Genomic DNA, 20,613 nt, shown 5'->3' with positions numbered 1-20,613 from the left:
GGCCGCCCAGTAACACCATCCCGCGTCAATGCATTTTATGGGTCTGTTCAAAGTGCTGCATTGTAACTGATCACGTTATTTTTACTCACTGCCTGCAGGTTTTGTAGTAGATTCTATGTCCAGTCTCCATTGCAGTTCAAACTCATAACTCCTGCGTTATGCAACTGACCACTGTGAACCTGGCCTCACAACTGCTTGCAGCCTGGTAACTACTTGCTGCTGCTTGATAACTGCTTGGTAAGGCCTTCTTCACATTATAAATAGCCAGCGCTATCGCAAGCACTGAATGATTTATTGTGCGATTTTGAAATTGCTTTTCTAAGCGCATTCAGAGCGATTTGCGCTTAGACAAGCACTTTTCTAAGTGCTTTTGTAAGCGCTTTTGTGTAGCGATGTTTTTCTTCACTTCCTGACGTCAGTCAGGAAGTGAACTCTTTGCCACAGAAATGAATAATACAATGTATTTATTCAATGACAGTGCTCGGGAAATCGCTTTTCAAAGCACTTTTTCAAGCGCTTACCGATTTTCCTATCCTTTCTATTGAATTTTGAAATTGCGATTGGATAGAAAGCTCATCGCTCATGTGAGAACACTCATAGAGCAACATTGCAGAAGTGCTTTTAAGGCGATTTTAAGAATCACCGGCGCTGAAAAAAAAAGCTAAATTGCTCTAAGTGTGAACAAGGCCTAACTGATCACTGAGAACACAGTTCAGCCGGCCGTGGAAAAGGGCCCTAAATGCATTTGTGTTCACAGATTTGGATGCGTTTTCAATCTGTTCTGTCTCATTTGAATGCATAATATACGAATCGTGCAAATCACAAAAACACGTAATAAAGTAGTGCATGCACTCAGTTTTAAAATGAAAATGCACTACAAAAAACGCACAAACGCAGTACATACTGTACATACATTATGTGCATTTTTGAGTGCAATTTTTCATTGGGTCCACGGGTGACCTCTGCCTTCAAAACCTAATTTATTTTTTGCTCTGAGGCTGGGTGCACACATGGCGGAAGTGCTAGCGTAGCGGGAAACGCAGCATTTTTGCCGCTAATGGAAGTCTATGGGCCGCAGGGAAAAAAAACGCATGTAAAAAATGCAGGTACTTTTCCGGGTACTTATCCATTAGCCGGGCGCATCCTCTAGGTGGCGACAGAACTCCACCAGAGTTACATCTTTCCCTACTATCCATGGCGGCCTGGAGGGAGAATAGTAATTAGCGCCACCTGCCGGATGCGCCCGGCTAACGGATAAGTACCCATTTCCGTTAGCCGGGCGCATCCACTAGGTGGCGATAAAACTTCACCAGAATTACATCTTTCCCTACTATCCATGGCGGCCTGGAGGGGGAATAGTAATTAACGCCACCCAGTGGATGCACCAGGCTAACGGAAAAGTACCAAAATGCATGTGCGTTTTCTATGCGTTTTATAGTATGCGTTTCGCAAAACGCTGTTTCTGTTGCATAATATGCAGGATGGCTGCCAAAACGCACATAATGAAAGTCAATGGGAACGCAATGGTATGCGTTTTTCATGTGGTTTTTTAATGCGTTTTTGCTTTAAAAAATTGTTTAGTGATGTATTTTCGCTTCGTGATGTCTTACTAGTGATTTACATACAACACAATAAAAAAAGCATGAATTTGTATTCGCGAACTGCAAACGCATAAAAACGCACCAAAAACGGCAACGCACATTCCAAAAAAACGCAATATTTCACGCTATGTCATATGTGAACCCAGCCTGAAAATTCTGGTTTGAGCTGCAAACTGAGTGAACTCAACAATGGGCTCTATTCTCAAAGACTTTCCGCATGCGGTAAAGTACATGCGGGAAGTTTGCACCCAAAATACCGTCAAGGTGGAATTCTCAAAATGTTCCGCATGTTTTTTCCGCATGCGGAAAAAGTGTGGTAAAAGTGCGGGATTCATGCGGAAAAATTTCCGCAAAAGCCGGTATTTTCCGCAATAAAAGATCAATTCTCAAAAATGTTCAGGCGCATCATTTCGCCGTTAATTACCGATTTTTTATCACCTACAAGTAGTAGGTGATATATTGCGCATCCCATTGACTTTAATGAAGTCTGGAGGCTTAAGGGCTGTGCTTGCTGGACTTTAACTTTTTTTTTTTAAACACTTTTTCATGCGACCTTTTTACCGCATGATTCCCGCATGAATAATGGCTGTTTCCGCATCTTTTTTTCCGCATGCGGCAAACATGCGGAAAATATTAGTGAATGTGGAAAATATGCGGGGTTTACCGCTGGCGGAAATATAGCGGTAAAATTTTGCGGAACTTTTGGCTCTTTGAGAATAGAGCCCAATGTTTTATTACTTTGGGATGCTCTAGGCTGCCACACAAATGCTAATAAGCAATTAGCATTTTAACTGGCTGATTGCCAGACAGTTTAGGGTTGCTTAGCCACATGACTAAGCTGCTGGAGGTTCAATAGGTTTTCAACCCTGCTCTGCATGATCCTGGAAGGGAACGTATAATCTGTGCAGGAGCTGAAAACTAACTCTTTGGTTTCTGTGTCACAGCTACCTGAGGGTGCTCTGACTTTGTGCAGACTCATCACACTGACAGACAGCTGATAATGCTGTGAGTGAGGAAGGGGGTGGAAGGTGAGTCCTCAGCCTGCTCACCATATGTTTCTTATTTCGCACCAGAACCCATGGGTCTGAAGGACTGGCTGTGTGCCCTGTGTTGTGTGAAACTCGGATGCATCGACTACCCTAAAAATGAGAAACAGCCCTTAGTCAAGTAAGTGTTTGTTTTGATTTTGTAAGCAAAGTAAAATACTGTATTTTTCTTGTCTTTCTAGTAACCTGGGGCAATCCTGTGACTGAATGCATGAAACTGTGTTATCTCAGACTTGAAAAGCATGCTCTGCAGCTGGTGGGGGTTTCAGGATAGTGTATAATCCCAGGGAGTGGGATAGATAGAGATACATTTCCCAAAATCAGCATCAGGAAAATCTTGTGAAAGGGCCAGTGCACCCCAAAAACCTCTAGCAGATCTGTGAAACGCTAGAGGTTTTTGAAGCAGATTTCAGAGCGATTCTAGGCATGTTTCTAGTGGTTTTCTAAACCTGCCTAGATTTCATATATTGTTACAGTGAAACTGTAACTGAACAGCTTCTGTAACAAAAACGCTTGGAAAACCGCTCTGTTCTAGCGGTTTTCCACTTTCCTATACTTCTAACTTTGAGGCAGAAACGCCTCAGAAATCTTAAAGATGCTGCAGCCCTCGAGTTTGCGTTTGTGGAAGAAACTAACCGCTGTAGTGTGCATCAGTCCATTAAAATACATTACCCAAGCGGTTTTCAAACCGTTAGCGTTTTTAAAAACGCTCATGAACCGCTCTGGTGTGCACCAGCCTTAAAAGTGCATCATGGATCTGAGTATCCTGAGCTCCACCTTTACATCCATTTTGCTGCAATTTTCCTAGAACTGGTTTTGATTAATTGAACAGTGTTTTAGCATGAAAATAAAAAAAAAATTTCTTTCTTGCGTCAGGGAGTGAATTAAAAAACCGCTCTGGAAAATCGCTTTTAACAAAAACGCTGTGCCCACCCAGTCGCTGGTAATCACAAAAAAAATTGTCAAATGCTAACACGATCGGAATGCAATGTGAGAAAGGTCTTAGGGTTGGTTCACACTTTAAGAACTTTTTTAAGTGTTAGTGATTTGAAAAGCGATTTGCTAATGCAATGTTATTGGTGATTTTTATAAAATTACATCGCTTATACAATACTGGATCTTTTCCATTGAAAAATGACAATTGCAGACACACAGAAAAACGCAAAACAATTCAACATTTTTGTGTTTGCAATTCATTGTAGAAGATACACTATTACATTTATTTTAGTAAAAATGCAGTAAAACGCACATCTTCTGTGTCTCCTTTGAAAGTCATTGTGCGTTTTACAGAAATATGCAGCAAGTTGTCCGTTTTGTAAAACACTCATTGGAAAACCCAGAGATGTGCTTTTTTTTTTTTTTTTTTTTTTCTTTATTGGCCCATAGACTTGAAGAAAAAAACGCATGTGTTTTCTGCAACGCTATCATTCTGTCTAGTGTGCTACTTGCCTAACATTACTTATAGCCCTTTGTACCTCCCAGGTGGTTCTGAGTCACCATGACCTGTCTGGGTATTTTTGAATGTTTGTGCAGAAAAAAAAATTACTGTATGCAAATTCCACTTCGACCAGAACCGTATATCTGCAGGAGATTTGGGTTTGGGAACTGATTAAGTCAGTTGGCAGCTGAGTCGGTTACTATGTTAGCAGTTCCCAACCCTGATTGGCCATTTTTAGCTCCAGTTAATTGGGGATTTGCATATTTCTTGGATTTTTTTTGTTTGTTTTTAAAGAGTCTGAAGCTCAAAAAATACCTGTTTTTACTGGCTGTTTATGTTAAGTAATAAGATCCTAGCTGAAACACAGCATCCCTGCGGCAAAACGATATTTATACCCCAAAAACCCCGGGGAAAAATTCCAGGTCATGGATTTTGTTGCCCGGGGGAGGCAGAGCTTTGCGATGTAGCTCTGCCTCCGCGTTGATCTCTCCCTATGCCCACCCCTCTCAGTGAAAGAAGACTGGGAGAGGCGGAGATTGACACGAGCAGAGGCAGAGCTACAGCTCAAAGTTCTGCCGCTACCAGGAAGGAGCGCCGAATTTTGCCCCGGGGATTTCAGGGATATAAATAGATTGTTCTGCCATGGGAATGTGGCGTATTAGGCCTGAACGATTTTAGGAAAAAATTGAATTGAACGATTTCTGTCTGAAAGCACTATTTCGATTCGCAATTTCCTTCAAATCAAGCTTTGTTCCCCATCTGTGCCTCTCTGTCCTCCCCCTCTCTTTGTGCATCCTCTGGGTCTCTCTGTGTCCCCTGTCCCCCAAGCTGCATCAGCATTGGACATACCTTCCGGCACGAGTCCAGCGATGCCCGTCTATCCACTTCGCCTCCTGCATGCTCTAATGCACGGCATACTTCCTGTATGTCATGTGACGGCAGAGTCAAGAGACGGCAGATGGCGAGAAAGGACAAAGTTTCGACTCCTGTGAGAAGGTATTTTCAAAGCTGCCGATGCTGCTGGCCGCACGCGCCGGGACTTGGGGGAAGTTTGAAGCGGCTTCTTCAAACTTCCCCATGTGGAAATAACGTCATTGCAGAAATTGCCACTTTGACGATTCAGATATTGTGAGCTTGGTAATCACGATTTCTATTTATCTTTCAGGCATACAGTGTATCAGCTAAGATCTTATTGCTTAACACAAATGGCCAGTAAAAACGGATATTTTTGGGGGGCTTTAGACTTTGTCTCACAGCTTAGGCCAACTATGACAATATATTCTGTGATTTGCACACATTAACATTACAATATTGTTTATAATTTGTCAACAGACCTATCCTCTTGCTAAGGCATTGCTCTAGCATTGTTACATCATCCACGGTGGCCATTGGTGTTGTGACTGGTGGGAGAAACAAATGTTATGTTAATTTTGGTTCAGTGACTTGAACAAAAGCCACAATGAGGGCCTGGAACCCACTAGGAGCCCTTTTCTGAGCACTTTGTGATATGAAAAGCTCTTGCTATTTTAATGCTATGGGTGTGATCCCACTAGGGCAGGGGTCGGCAACCCGCGGCTCCAGAGCCGCATGCGGCTTTTTCACCTTGGCCGCGGCTCCGGTAGTGTGTGTCAGTGGCTGCGGCGCGCGTGACGTGGGCTGCCGCTGGCCGGCAGCCTATCAGATATGCCGCCGGTGCAGGGCTTTGGGCGGCCATTTTCCCGTAGCCCTGCAGTGTAATGCAGGCAGGATGTGACGTCGGGAAGGAAGAGGATCGTGGGAGTTGCGCGCCACAAGGAGGTCGGGACAGGAGGAGATCGTGACAGGTCTTCTGACTAGGTGAGTAAATGGGTTTTTCTTTTCATATCTGCTGAAGGATTGTGCATATTGGGGTCATATCTGCTAATGATTTGTGCATATTGGGGTCATATCTGATCCTGTACAGGATCTTCTAAAAAAATTAGCATATTGTGATAAAGTTCATTATTTTCTGTAATGTGCTGATAAACATTAGACTTTCATATATTTTAGATACAAATACACACAACTGAAGTAGTTCAAGCCTTTTATTGTTTTAATATTGATGATTTTGGCATACAGCTCATGAAAACCCAAATTTCCTATCTCAAAAAATTAGCATATTTCATCCAACCAATAAAAGAAATGTGTTTTTAAAACAAAAAATGTCAACCTTCAAATAATTATGTTCAGTTATGCACTCAATACTTGGTCGGGAATCCTTTTGCAGAAATGACTGCTTCAATGCGGCGTGGTATGGAGGCAATCAGCCTGTGGCACTGCTCAGGTGTTATGGAGGCCCAGGATGCTTCGATAGCGGCCTTAAGCTCATCCAGAGTGTTGGGTCTTGCGTCTCTCAACTTTCTCTTCCCAATATCCCACAGATTCTCTATGGGGTTCAGGTCAGGAGAGTTGGCAGGCCAATTGAGCACAGTAATACCATGGTCAGTAAACCATTTACCAGTTGTTTTGGCACTGTGAGCAGGTGCCAGGTCGTGCTGAAAAATGGAATCTTCATCTCCATAATGTTTTTATCAGTACATTACAGAAAATAATGAACTTTATCACAATATGCTAATTTTTTTGAGAAGATCCTGTATATAGCATTAAGGTAAGAAACAATATATGCAGTGTTAGATTTGTTTTATAATGGTTTTGCGGCTCCCAGTTTTTTTTCTCTTTCCGGAAACGGGTCCAAGTGGCTCTTTGTCTTAAAGGTTGCAGACCCCTGCACTAGGGGAAGTGATTTTATATACAGTAAATTCCCTCCCCCCCCCCCCCCCCCCCCCATAGCATTGCATTAGCAAGAGCTTTTCAAAATCACTACCGCTTAGAAAAGGCTTCAGTGGGTTTCATCCCTGAGAGGATGATTGCTGGGTCTGAACTGACTCTTTGCCTAGGACTACTCAAACTAGGTAGGACATTATAGAGTAACTTGGCCTGATTTGAAGTCCATTATTAACTACCTGAGGACCGCTCCATGACCATTGGCTTGGACGTGGCAGCAGCCCCAGGACCGCCTAACGCAAATTGGCGTGCAGTCCTGGGGGCGGAGTTTGCAGGGGATCGCGTGCTGATGCACGCGCATCCCTGCTTGAGTCATGGAGGCGATCGCCACTAGGAGACTGTTAGATGGCAAATCCACCATCTAATAAGTGTTCAACGCTGCGATCTAAGGCAGCGCTGTACCGGGGACAGCTGTGTGACACGGCTGTCCCCCTGGGAGACACTGCAGTGATCGGCTGTCATAGGCTGAAGCCTACGACAGCTGATTACGGTGATTGGCTGGTGGGGAGTGGGAGGGCCGGCTAGGCAAATAAATATAATATATACTTGTGTGTGGCGTTGTAAGGCCCTGCAGCAAAGCCTTAAAGCTGCAGTGGCCTTTTTTTGTAAAAAATTGGCCTGGTCTTTAGGGGAGTTTAAGCCCATGGTCCTTAAGTGGTTAAATCCTTCCTTCCTGTATCTGATTAGTCCCATACAGAGTTCTGGTTTTGTCCTCACTTCCCGTAGATCAACATTAAAAATAACCTTTCCGATCAGCAAAGTGCGGCAACAATGGAACCCTATGGCCTCTTTTAGACTGGTAGCTGACAGACAGTGAATTCACCGCCTGTCAGCTGCTCTTTTGCATTGGCCAGGCACTTGTTAGCGCTTTGTACTGGCGCTGGACAGGAAACCTCCCCTCCCTCAAAACCCACAATGGAGTCAGATCTGAGCACAGCCATACACAGAAAGGACATGTCAGTGCTCTGCCGCAGGGTAACCTCATCGCTTGTCAGCACTTGACACGTGTGATGTTACTACTGCTGAAATTTTAAGGGGCTGCGCACTAATACAGGCGCACCCACGCTGCGCGCGCAGTGAGCGGGACTGAGAGTGATGTGTGCCGTGGTTTGCGCCCACTAAGTGATAGGGCTTAGCGCCGGTTAGTGAATCAAGTCCTAAGTGGTGTTGTCTAACTCCCGCCCCATGGCGATTGCGTGTCGTTATGCGACGGACACGGTGGATTGGATCTTTAAGATCGCCGACTACTCCACGCAAAGTACGGCAATTGCTTACTTCCCGTTCTTGCCCGTCGTGTGAGGACCGACATCACTGGACCTGTCGGACAGTGAATACGTAGCTTTAAAAAGGAAATACTAATGATATATCATCTGTGGAAAACCAGTCTGGTTTCCCCAGACGTGAGATCCATATGTTTGTTTCCCTGTTAGACCTCTGACCATAAACTGTGGACCATTTTCCACTGTTGACTGCACATGCAATGGTGAGAACACAATTTTGAAATCGCATCAAAAAGTGTGTTGCGGCTGTTTGCTGTACGGTGCAGAGCAACAGACCAGGTAACGCTGGCGAAACCCCTTGCAGACATGTGATTGCTTCAGTGCGGAGGTTTGAGTACATTATTCAGATGTGGTTAGTATTGCAGGACTGTTTGGTTGATTAATGCAGGGCATTTAATTCACTTTTGCACAGATGGTATGTAATTAATTTTGAGACACAGTTTTTCATATTGTATTTTATACGTATAAACTACCTACTCTATTGTTATGTGAACTGTTCAGAAGCATTTGTCACCTTATTGGTTCCCTCCACTCTTACATTGCATTATGTCACAAGTGTGAGCGATCTTTGTCGCTATATATTATTTTTTATATATTTTGGCATTGTACTATAGATACCAGCTCAATTTACATTCCTGTTATTGTATGTACCTGGTCTCATGATCACAATTTTGCATTGTATATCCCATTATTACATGGTGCTCTCTAGATAATCCTCCTTGCGCACCTTGAGGTTGGACTCGCAGTGGTCTGTTGCATAATGCACATGGGAACTGCAATGAAGACTGTACACAAAATGGGAGTGGGTGCCCAAATGTATTATGCAATGGGTAAAAATGGATACTGAACAGTCTTCCTTCAGGTAGGAGGTTTTAATATAACTTTATTGGACACAGAAAAAGATGTGTTTTAGGGGACCTGCCCGCTTCCTCAGATCTATAGTCCATGCTGCATGCGTGGCTGGTTCTCTCATGAAGCAAGGTGAAACATTTGCATCAGGCGCAGAGATTACATATTTCCCCCTAAAGACTGCTGCACTTGTTAAAGCATAGCTGCAGCTTTTATAGACCACTCAAATAAAAGTCCTTTGGACCTCAAACCAGCTCTCAGCAGTATGATTGTCAGAAAAGTCCTCAAAATGTCACCCCTTTAGGTGTTTCTTCAAGTCATAGTCCAAAGGGGCCAGGTCAAGTGAGTAGTAGGAGGGCTGGTGGGCCATTTGGAATCCCAGGGTGTTTCATTTGGCAGCCACAAAGTTGGATGTGTGCCCAGGTACATTGTCCTGAAAAAAAAGCAACCCTTTGGCCAAATCTGCTTAAATCGGCTCATGGGCAGCATCTCAGGTTGCTGGGTTAATTGAGGTTGGTGGGTGCCCACTGCAAGGCTCCTCCTCAACAATGAAATACCAAGTCTTGAAACACGATATCCATGTTTTGACAGTGCTCTAGGAAGGATGCATGCCCCACATGTTTGTGACAACTTGGTGTGAATGTCCATTGATGACTTTCCCTGGAGAAACCAAAACTTTACTGAACTCCAATGATCTGAACTCTGCCATCACAGTTTCTCACTACGAGGAAAAAAAATACAGCTTTTAAGAATTGCAATCACCTGACAATTGCACAGTTGCATTCTCTATTAGGCTATCATATGTCCCCACCACCACTTGATTTTTCTATTTTATTTGAAAGGTGCAAAGCCAGGAACTTTTATGTGGAGGTCCCAGTCACAGGGAGTGTGGTGCCTTCAAATGGAACACTGACGGCAGTAGTCCTACCCCTTTACCCCCAGCAAAAGAAAGTTCCTAAACCCTTTCAACATGAATGAAATTTAAAAAATGCTGAATTTCAGCTTTAACATATCTCCTTGAAGGCTTAGGAATTTTTTTTAATAATGATACAGCAAACAAATGTGCCAGAATGTTGTTGCTTTAGGTCCCCAGCCAGGTTATGGCAAGTAAGCCTGGTGCAACATGAACTTAACCCTCAGGCCCTGTTCACAGTGGTTAGTTGCGCTGCAGAAAAATTCTGCATGTCAACTCACTGCTCATACATCTGTATGGACCGCGTTATTCTAACTCGCTGCATGCAGACTTTGTATTAAATTCTATGCCAGTCTCCATTGCAGTTCAGTCATATAAGGCATGAGATATGCAATGGACCACTGTGAACCTAGCCTTAAACTTCCAGCTGTTTTCTTTACGAAAGCTAAATGCCAGTGCCAACTATGTTTGCACAGTATTGTTTATGAAATATTTTACCCAAATCTGCATGTACCAAAGTTCAAATTTAGTAGGATTTTTATTGAGGTGCAAATACATTTGAGATGATTAAGAATGCTGCTAATTATAGGATACTGAATTATTATGAAAATCTATTTTAACATGGACAATCAATTCTTGCAGTTAAAGCATTTCACTGGTCCATATTGAAGCTGCGTAGGTTTGTAGTAATATTTGCATATTTCTGCATCAACTTAGAATTATTTACATAATTCTAGTAAAGTAGAAAGTGGGCCCTGAGCTAAAACTTTGTACTAAACTCCTTTTAGGTGTCTGTTGCACGCAGAAATAGTTTTGTATAAAAAAGCTTTTCGACATTCATGGCATAAGGTTGTAAAAAGGCAGAATGTTGGTGGAAGTCTAGGGGTTAAAAGAATGTGCTATTTGTAAAATAGCTAGTGTAGAAATGGTGAACTTTGCTGTTCAGTTGAAATGGATCTTAAAGAGACTCCGTAACAAAAATTGCATCCTGTTTTTTATCATCCTACAAGTTCCAAAAGCTTTTCTAATGTGTTCTGGCTTACTGCAACACTTTCTGCTATCACAGTCTCTGTAATAAATCAATGTATCTTTCCCCTGTCAGACTTGTCAGCCTGTGTCTGGAAGGCTGCCAAGTTCTGAGTGTTGTGGTTCTGCTATGAACTCCCCCTTTCAGGCCCCTCTCTGCACACTGCCTGTCTGATATTTAGATTAGTGCAGCTTCTCTCTGCTCACTTATCTTTTACAAGCTGGATAATTTGTCCTCTGAGCTGGCTGGGCTTTCACATACTGAGGAAATTCAGACAAGGGCAAAGCTGTTTGCAGGAAGAAAAGAGCAGCCTGAAACTTCAGTGCATGAGAGATGCAGGGGGAAAGAAACACACAAATGATCTCTTGAGATTCAAAAGGAAGGGTGTATACAGCCTGCTTGTGTATGGATGTATTTTGTATGTGTGGACATACTGTACATCAACCTACTTCCTGTTTTGGTGGCCATTTTGTTTGTTTATAAACAAACTTTTTAAAACTGTTTTTAACCACTTTTAATGTGGCGAGGAGCGGCGAAATTGTGAAAGAGGGTAATAGATGTCCCCTAACGCACTGGTATGTTTACTTTTGTGCGATTTTAACAATACAGATTCTCTTTAAGCCCAATCTACACGATACGATTCTTTATATGATTCGATTACGATTCTATTTACGATCCGATTAAATCCGAAATGTCCAATCAGTATTCGATTTAATTCAATTCGATTTGCCACTGTTTTGCAATTGTAAATCGAATTGAATCGAATCCTGATCGAACCTATTGGATTTAATCGGATCGTAAATAGAATCGTATCGTGTAGATTGGGCTTAAAAGTTGTTTGAGATACACTTAAAGGACAACCGAGGTGACATGATGATTTCTAATTGCACCGGGTCTCCATGCGTCTTAAGTGTACTGTACTTTTCTATTTTGCACCAAGGCCTCTCTGCCCAGCATAATGCTACATACACACTTGGGATAAAAGTATTTAGAAAAGGCAAGATCACAGACCAATCTTACCTCCCATGTAGTATGAGAGCCATACTTTACACAGTCTATTCTATTGAGCTGAACTCCCCATCAGATAAAAATCTTTGCAAGATGCTGCACACAAAGATGCTGTACACATGCAAAAGATCAGTATCTGCAAAAGATCAGCTCCTGCAAAAGATCTGTTCCTGCAAAATGCATTCATAGTCTGATATATGCAGATCTCATACACACCTTGTTTAACAGAAATGTATCTGCAGATCAATCATCTGCAGACCCAAAGATCCATCCTGGTGGATCTGATCAGCAGATGGTTGTCCGTTAAACAAGGTGTGTATGAGATCTGCAGATAAAGACTATGAATGCCTTTTGCAGGAGCTGATCTTTTGCAGATACTGATCTGTTGCATGTGTACAGCATCTTTGTGTACAGCATCTTGCAAAGATTTTTATCTGCTGGGGAGTTCAGCTCAATAGAATAGACTGTGTTAACTATGGCTCTCATACTACATGGAATGGGGTAAGATTGGCCTCTGATCTTGCCTTTTCCAAAGACTTTTATCTCAAGTGTATACGTAGCCTAAAGGGGCCCATACACTCAGCTGATTTTCTGGCCGACCGATCCCGATCGATTGATTGATCGTTTGCAAATTGGTTGGCCAATCAACCGATCGATGGCCGATTTCGATCGATTTCGATGGATTTCCATCGAACTGGCAGGGTGGAAAATTTAGGTCGATCTGATGAGATTGCTTATCAGTTTGCATTGGCCTTAATGGAAATCTGATGGCAAAAAAATGCCATCAGATCGAATTTCAATAGATTTCAAACTGAAATCTATTGGAATTCTATCCTGGTAAAAAATGTTCTAAAAACGCATCAGATAGATCATCAGATGCATTTCTTATCTATCTGCGGGTAATCTGACGAGTGTATGGGCACCTTTAGTGTCAACTAAAAAGTGAAGGCTTCTTCCAGGGGCGCCTCTATCCATTTTGTCACTCCAGGCGAGAAAACCTTTGGTGCCAATGGCACCCCCGCCCCATGGCACCCCCCATGAAAATAATCGTGGCAGTGTTTCACTAGAATATAATGCGGCAATATTTCACCAGAAAATAATTGTAATGCGGCAGTGTTTCACCAGAAAATATGCAATGGGGGCAGCGTTTCACCAGAAAATAAACACATAGGCAGGGCTCCCCCCTTCCCATTAGTTCACCTAATAGCCCTGATACCTGCCTGCACCTATAAGAAAAAAAATGTACTCACCTGCAGAAGACTCCTCTTCCAACCTCCCTCCGGCACACAGCAGCTCCCCGATGATCTTCGTGCAGCAACTACGGCTGCAAAACTCCCATGCTGACGAGCAGAGCAGGGATACGGGAAAATTGCACCCCAAGACCTGCAATGGAGACACAAATAGTCTCCAGTGCAGGGCTTCAGATGCCATTTTACTGTAGCCCTGCTCTGCCTACCGGAACCCACAGACTACGCAGGCTGCAGAAGTGAGCTTATGGGCTGCGCGCAGCGTCTATTAGAAGCCGCAAGCCTGTTCACCACCTGGGGACACAATATCCAGCTGGCGGGAGACACCCACACACTCACACACACTCACACACACTCACACTCACACTCTCTCACTCTCTCTCACTCTCTCTCACTCTCTCTCACTCTCTCTCACTCTCTCTCACTCTCTCTCACTCTCTCTCACTCTCTCTCACTCTCTCTCACTCTCTCTCACTCTCTCTCACTCTCTCTCACTCTCTCTCACTCTCTCTCACTCTCTCTCACTCTCTCTCACTCTCTCTCACTCTCTCTCACTCTCTCTCACTCTCTCTCACTCTCTCTCACTCTCTCTCACTCTCTCTCACTCTCTCACTCTCTCTCACTCTCTCTCACTCTCTCTCACTCTCTCACACTCTCTCACACTCTCTCACTCACACTTCGTGACCCCCTGGTTGGCCTGGCGCCAGGCACCTCTGCAAGGGGGTCAGAAGGAGGCACAAAGGGGGACACAAGGAGTCACAAAGGGGGACTGAAGGGGGCACAAAGGGGACACAAGGAGGCATTAAGGGGACAGAAGTATGCACAAAGGAGGACAGAAGGAAGCACAAAAGGGGGACAGAAGATGGTAGAGGGGGATGGAAGGAGGCAGAGGGGGGCAGAAAGAGCCACAGGGAGACAGAATAAGGCACAGGCGGACAGAGGAAGGCGCAGGGGACAGAGGTGGCACATGGGGACTGAAGAGGAACATGGAGACAGGAGGCACAAAGGGAGACAGAAGGAGGCAGAGGGGGACAGAAGGAGGCAGAGGGGAACATAAAGAGCCACAGAGAGACAGAAGAAGGTACAAAGGGGTACAGAAGGAGACACGGGGACAGAGGTGGCACATGGGAACTGAGGAGGCATATGGAGATAGGAGGCACAGGAAGACAGAAGGACACAGAGTGGAACTGAAGGAGGAACAGGGGGGCAGAGGTGGCACAAGGGGACAAATAAAGGCAAAGGGGACATAAGGAGGCACAGGGGACACAAAGAGACAGGAGGCACAAAGGGAGACAGAAGGACAAACAGGGTCAGACATGGCACAAGGGACTGAAGGAGGCACAAGAAGACAGAAGGAGGCACAAAGGGGGAAAGAAGGATGCACAAGGCACAGATGTGGCAGCTGCCTGCAACTTACAATAAATAGATGCAGCAGAAGCAAGTAATAGAACACCCATGGGGTGGGACTTAGTCTGGGGTGTGGCTTAATTTGGGGGTGGGGCTTAATCCAGCAACATTGGCGCCCCCCAGGACCAATGGCACTCCAGGCAATGGCCTGTACTGCCTATGCCTAGAGGCTCCCCTGGCTTCTTCATTGGTAAATTCACTGCCAGCTGCTCTGTTCCACCAAATGCTTGGCACGGGCGATGTACAGGCACCCTCTATGGAGTTGCATCTGAGCCTGGCAGTGGCCATGCTCAGATGCAAAAAGGGATTTTTTTTTCCTCTGCGGGATAATGCTGCTAGGTGTTAAACATTACATGCATGGTGGTACCACAAGCTGCCATTTTGCTGCATGTAATTGCAGCCGGATGGCACTTGAACGGTTCGCCTGCGAACTTATTCTCGCGAACTCCGGTGGTTCGCGGTGGACCGCGAACTTCACGCGAGTTCGATCCACCTCTATACTACATCATTAGGGTCAACTTTGACCTTTTACATCAGTCAGCAGACACAGGGTAGCCAGTCAGGCTACGCTCCCTCCTGGAGGCCCCCCCCCCTTATAAAACGCAGGCAGCGTCAGCCATTTCACTCACTCGTGTGGCTGCAGTAATTAGAGAAGGGAGAGAACCTGGCTGCTGACATAGAGAAAGCTTAGTTAGGCTCTTGTGTTAGGCTTGTTAGGTTGCTCCTTCTTGCTGATCTTATTGCTAAAAAGCACTCCTCATACTCAAAAGCTCTTTCGAAAGCTAATGTTGTTCTTGTGATTGGTAACTCCTACTGTGCCACTGCCAGTCCCAGCACATTCAGTGTGTGTGTGTGTGTGTGTGTGTGTGTGTGTGTGTGTGTGACAGCTGCACATTTGTTATACCAATCACTCCATACCCACCTGTTCAGTGCACCTACGTGAGCGCACATTGTTATATACCACCAGTCACTGCACCTGTTCACTGTGTGTGTGTGTGTGTGTGTGTGTGACAGCTGCATATTGTACTGATACCAGTCACTGCATACCTGTTCACTGCACCTGTGTGACTGCACATTGTATTAGTCAAGTCAGTGCATACCTTTCACTTCATCCCCCACAATATGGGCAAAAGAGGCAGAGGCAGGCCACCCGGCAGGTCTATTCTAGGTCGTGCGGCCCTGGACCAAAGTACAGTGTTCAGAAGGTGCGTGCCATCAACCCTCAAGATTGTCAGGACGTAGTTGACTATTTAACACAGAACACCTCATGTTCCTCAGCTTCTGCACGGAAGCGTGACATATCTTTCTCCTCCTGCTCTGATTCTGGCACCCCACTTAACACTCAGTCGGCCGCCACCACCAAAGTGCCATCACCCCAGGGCTCAGCGGTGTGAAATTTTTTGTGTGTCTGCCTCAGATGAGAGCAATGCCATCGGTACTCTCTGCCACCAAATATTGAGCCGTGGAGAGAGCAAGACCCGCATAGGGACAACTTCTTTACGTAGGCACATTATAACAAAGCACAAACTGCAATGAGATGACCACCTGAGGAAAAGTAGCACACAAAAGCAAAGCCACACATCGCAGTGGAAGATACCAGGCCGCAATTATTTCTCAAAAAAGTGATACCCAAACTGTACCGTGATGTTGAAAGGTTGTTTTCACAAGGTGTGTATGGGGATCTGCAGATATCATAGACCATGAATGCATTTTGCAGGAATGGATCTTTTGCAGGAGCAGATATTTTGCAGATACTGATCTTTTGAATGTGTACAACATCTTTGTGTGCAGCATCTTGCAAAGATTTCTACCTGATGGGGAGTTCAGCTCAATAGAATAGACTGCGTAGGTATGGCTCTCATACTACATGGAAGGGGGTAAAATTGGTCTGTGATCTTTTATTTTCCAAAGACTATGGTCTGATGTGTGTTTTGCACCCTGAGTCCCCACACAGCATCTCTGCCTGCCGGCCACTTGACTGCCTTTTCCACCAACAGGGTCCAGGACTCCAGGCGGATTCCTGAATTTTTAAGGCCGCTGCTAGCAGCGGCCACTATAATAATGTTTCTGGTGCATGTACATGCCTGCCTAATTTTTCTGGCTGCACTGCGGCTGCAACAACAAAACAAACAAAAGGCATGTACATGTGTTAAATCCCCTTTGTGATCGTTACCTTGCCGCGGTGAAGGGGCTTGCATATCACAATGAAGCAACGATCGCCGTCTATATGAGTGTCTCGGGGGGCGGCGGCACACCCAAGATAAGGCCGTTGCTTCATCGTGCACAAACCAAATTCAATCAGCTGGACAGTCACTGTTCTGTCATTAAGCTACCTCAGCCCGGCAACCATATGGGCTGGAAAGCTGCCATCTCCTGCACTCTCGTCAAGGTGTGCACCAGTCCAGCACGGCCGTCGCTACACAAACTGCTGTGTGCGGTGCGTTACACAGTGAATTTGGTCTCAGTGTGAAGCAGTACACTAATTACACTACCTGATTGATGTATACACATGCAAGATGTTTTAAAGCACTTTAGGCCTCCAATTTAGCATGCAATGTGGTTTCTGCCCTTAAAACGCTGCTGTGCGTCAAATCCAGATTTTTTTTTCCCCTGGACTTTTGGCGTGTATCCCACTCCCTCATGCAAAAACTCAGATGTTAGACCCCTTGAAACATCTTTTCCATCACTTTTGTGGCCAGCATAAATGTTTCTAATTTTCAAAGTTCGCCTCCCCATTGAAGTCTATTGCAGTTCGTGGAAGTTTGCGCAAACCCAACTTTTTGCAGAGGTTCGCGTTCGAGTTTTGAGAACTGAAAATTGGAGGTTCGAGCCATCTCTAGTTGCTGGCAGCCAGGTGGCTATAATTCTCCACAAATGAGCAGTTCAGCCGTCCATGGAAAAGAGGCCTTAAAGTTGACAACAGGCTGTAAAGTTGACACCACATTGCAACATGCTCTGACCTAAAGTTTGCACAGGTTGATCAGAATGAGTTGCCAAGAGGTCATTTGGAGGATAACAAAATTGCTTACCTAATCAGGAAAATACCTGGTTGAGACTAATTAGCTTTTTCTCTTTACACCACACTATGCACACTATTTTCTTTACACCACACTTTATCAGCCCATTAGCAGCTTCAAATGAAAATGCTGTGCAATGTGAAGGCCCTTTTCCACTAGCTATTGCAAATGCTAGCGATTGTGATTCCCCCCCCCCCCCCCCCATCTATTTTATTTTGTACTAGTGGAAAATACTTTTCGGGAAGACTATGTTAAATTGGCAACACTGGCGATGTAAAAATCGCTAGCATTTGGAAATTTTAATAGAATCGCCAGCAATGGAAAAGGGTCCTAAACCTCTGCCAGCAAATTTCCTTTGGCTACCTAGTGCAGTGAGTGGCAGGGAGTCGTTATAGTTACCTGTTCCGGACAGCTTCGTCTCTTCCTCCACCGGGGGCTCTGAACTTCCGCTATGTCTTCTGGATCCCGATCGCATCCCATCACAATATACGATAGGATCTAGAAGACCATGTCAGCATTACAGCGCCACCCGGTGATGGAAGAGTCTTCCATCACCCCTCTTCTTCCTCCACCGGGTGGCGTTGTAATGCTGACATGGTCTCCTGGATCCCAATCCCATGTTATGCCGTGTGATTGGAACAGAGAAGACATGTTGTTACACCACTGCGGTGGAGGAGAGAAGAAGCTGATCCAGCCGTCCGAACCGAACACAAAGAATCCAGCGCTGGAGATTTGGGCTCAGCCGGCATCACCATAGACCGTAATATGAATTACGGCCATAGTGGCGCACTGAGTAACTTCGGTGCCATCCGAAGACGGAGCTGAAGTTTTAAAACATTGTAATTCGGCCTCCAGCAATAGCTGGCAGCAGAATTACATCTTTCCCCATTATCCACATCGACCTGAACGTCACCGAGACTTGTACAGCAGCAGGATAAGCCGTATATCGGCTGTATCCTGCGCCCAAGTTTCCAGGCAGGCTATTTCCTTCTTACGCGTCCAAACGGGTAACTAGTAGAGATGGCCCGAACCTCAGATTTTAGGTTCGCGAACTTTCGCGAATCGCAATAGACTTCAATGGGGAGGCAAACTATGAAAACTACAAACCTTTATCCTGGCCACAAAAGTGATGGAAAAGATGTTTCAAGGGGTCTAACATCTGAGTTTTTCCATGGATGAGTGGGATAGACTCCCGGGAAAAAAATCTGGATTTGACACACAGCAGCGTTTTAAGGGCAGAAATCACATTGCCTGCTAAATTGGAGGCCTAAAGTGCTTTAAAGAGAACCCGAGGTGGGATTTAATTATGTTAGTGGGGCACAGAGGCTGGTTGTGCACACTAAGACCAGCCTCTGTTGCCCCATAGTGTGCCTCCATGCATAGCCGGCCTTTGATATGAGCGACCAAAGCGGTCGCTAAGGGCGCCGGCTTCCAAGGGGGCGCCTATAGCTGGTTGCCTATACTGAGGGCACCTACACCTGATTTCCTATACTGGGGACACCTATAGCTGGCTACCTTTACTGAGGACTCCAACACCTGGCTACCTATGCTGGAGGCACCTATGCCTGTCTACCTATGGGGGGATGGAGACCTTCAACTGACTTCCTATACTGGGGGCACCTATGCTTGGCAACCTATATTGAGGGCACCTATACATGAGATCCTATACTGTTGGCACCTATACCTGGCTACCTACCTATACTGAGTCTGAGGGTGTTTGGGGGGAGGGGGGGATAGCCGCACTGCGGCTATAACGTGTGGTGCAAATTGTCAGTGCTGTGCTATCATTCTAAAAGGGGGGATGGCGGCTAACTGTCCCACTGATTGTTTTTATTAATATTCCTGAAAGGTTCTAGCCTTCATTTTATAAGTGTATTCAGCATAATGCACTCTTTCCATCCAGTCGTGGTTATTAATAGTATTTTTTATTTTATACATACGTGATGTCACAGAGATCTGAGCATTTGGCGTGATGTGTCACAACGTCAAAAAGGTTGGGAACCCCTGTCCTAGGAGATATCTCAGGAGAATAGGTGAATTGCATATGGGCCTGTGTGTGTGTGTGTGTGTGTGTGTGTGTGTGTATGTGTACACTGTATATGCATGTGGGAAGAGGATGAGGGGGGGCACAAAAATCAGTTTTCGCTCAGGGCGCTGTGAAACCTAAGGCCGGCCCTGCCTCCATGTCCCCCCTGCGCGCCGCTATACCCCCGCAGTGCTGGCGACACACAGCGTGTCGCCAGCACAATGTTTACATAAGCGCTGTCTGTCAGCACCGCTCCCGCGCCGATGCGGGGGAGCGGCGCTGACTGACAGCGCTTAAGGGACATGGCGGCACACCATGGGGCAACAGAGGCTGGTCTTAGCGTGCACAACCAGCCTCTGTGCCCATACTAACATAATTAAATACCACCTCGGGTTCTCTTTAAAACATCTTGCATGTGTATACATCAATCAGTGTAATTAGAGTACTGCTTCTTACTGACACACCAAACTCGCTGTAACGCACCGCAAACAGCTGTTTGTGTTGTGACGGCCGTGCTGGACTGGTCCACACCATTGCGAAAGTGCAGGCCATGGCGGTTTTCAAGCCCATATGGTCGCCAGGCTGAGGAAGCTCAATGACAGAACAGTGATTGTCCAGCTGATCGAATTTGGTCTGTCCACAATGAAGCAATGACCTTCTCTTTGGTGTGCCACCCCCCGAGACACTCATATAGCTGACGGTCATTGCTTCATTGTGATACACAAGCCCCTTCACTGCGGCAAGGTAATGATCACGAAGGGAAATTGACACATGTACAAGCCTTTTGTTTTGTTGTTGCAGCCGCAGTGCAGCCAGAAAAATTAGGCCGGCATGTACACGCACCAGAAAAAAATTGTTATTGTTTTTGTTAGCGGCCGCTACTAGCAGCGGCTTTCAAAAATCATGAATCCACTTGGAGTCCTGGACCCTGTTGGTGGTGGCGGAGAAGGCA

General features: G+C 45.3%; 1 protein-coding gene across 2 annotated transcripts in view; it reads left to right on the top strand.

Moving 5' to 3' along the window:
* Nucleotides 1-20,613, top strand: part of MREG (melanoregulin) — a 163,112-nt gene that overhangs the window by 79,297 nt on the left and 63,202 nt on the right. Inside the window, exons 1-2 of one of the 2 annotated variants that reach the window (XM_068246994.1) lie at nucleotides 2,496-2,606; nucleotides 2,675-2,768. In XM_068246994.1, coding sequence (XP_068103095.1) covers nucleotides 2,680-2,768 — 89 coding nt within the window. In that variant the 5' untranslated portion in view covers nucleotides 2,496-2,606; nucleotides 2,675-2,679. Of the gene's footprint in view, nucleotides 1-2,495; nucleotides 2,607-2,674; nucleotides 2,769-20,613 lie in introns of those variants that run through there. The other variant, XM_068246993.1, reaches the window with a different exon arrangement.

This window comes from Hyperolius riggenbachi, chromosome 7, assembly GCF_040937935.1.
Source record: "Hyperolius riggenbachi isolate aHypRig1 chromosome 7, aHypRig1.pri, whole genome shotgun sequence".
Classification (NCBI taxonomy): domain Eukaryota; kingdom Metazoa; phylum Chordata; class Amphibia; order Anura; family Hyperoliidae; genus Hyperolius; species Hyperolius riggenbachi.
This window is presented reverse-complemented; position numbering and strand designations above follow the sequence as displayed.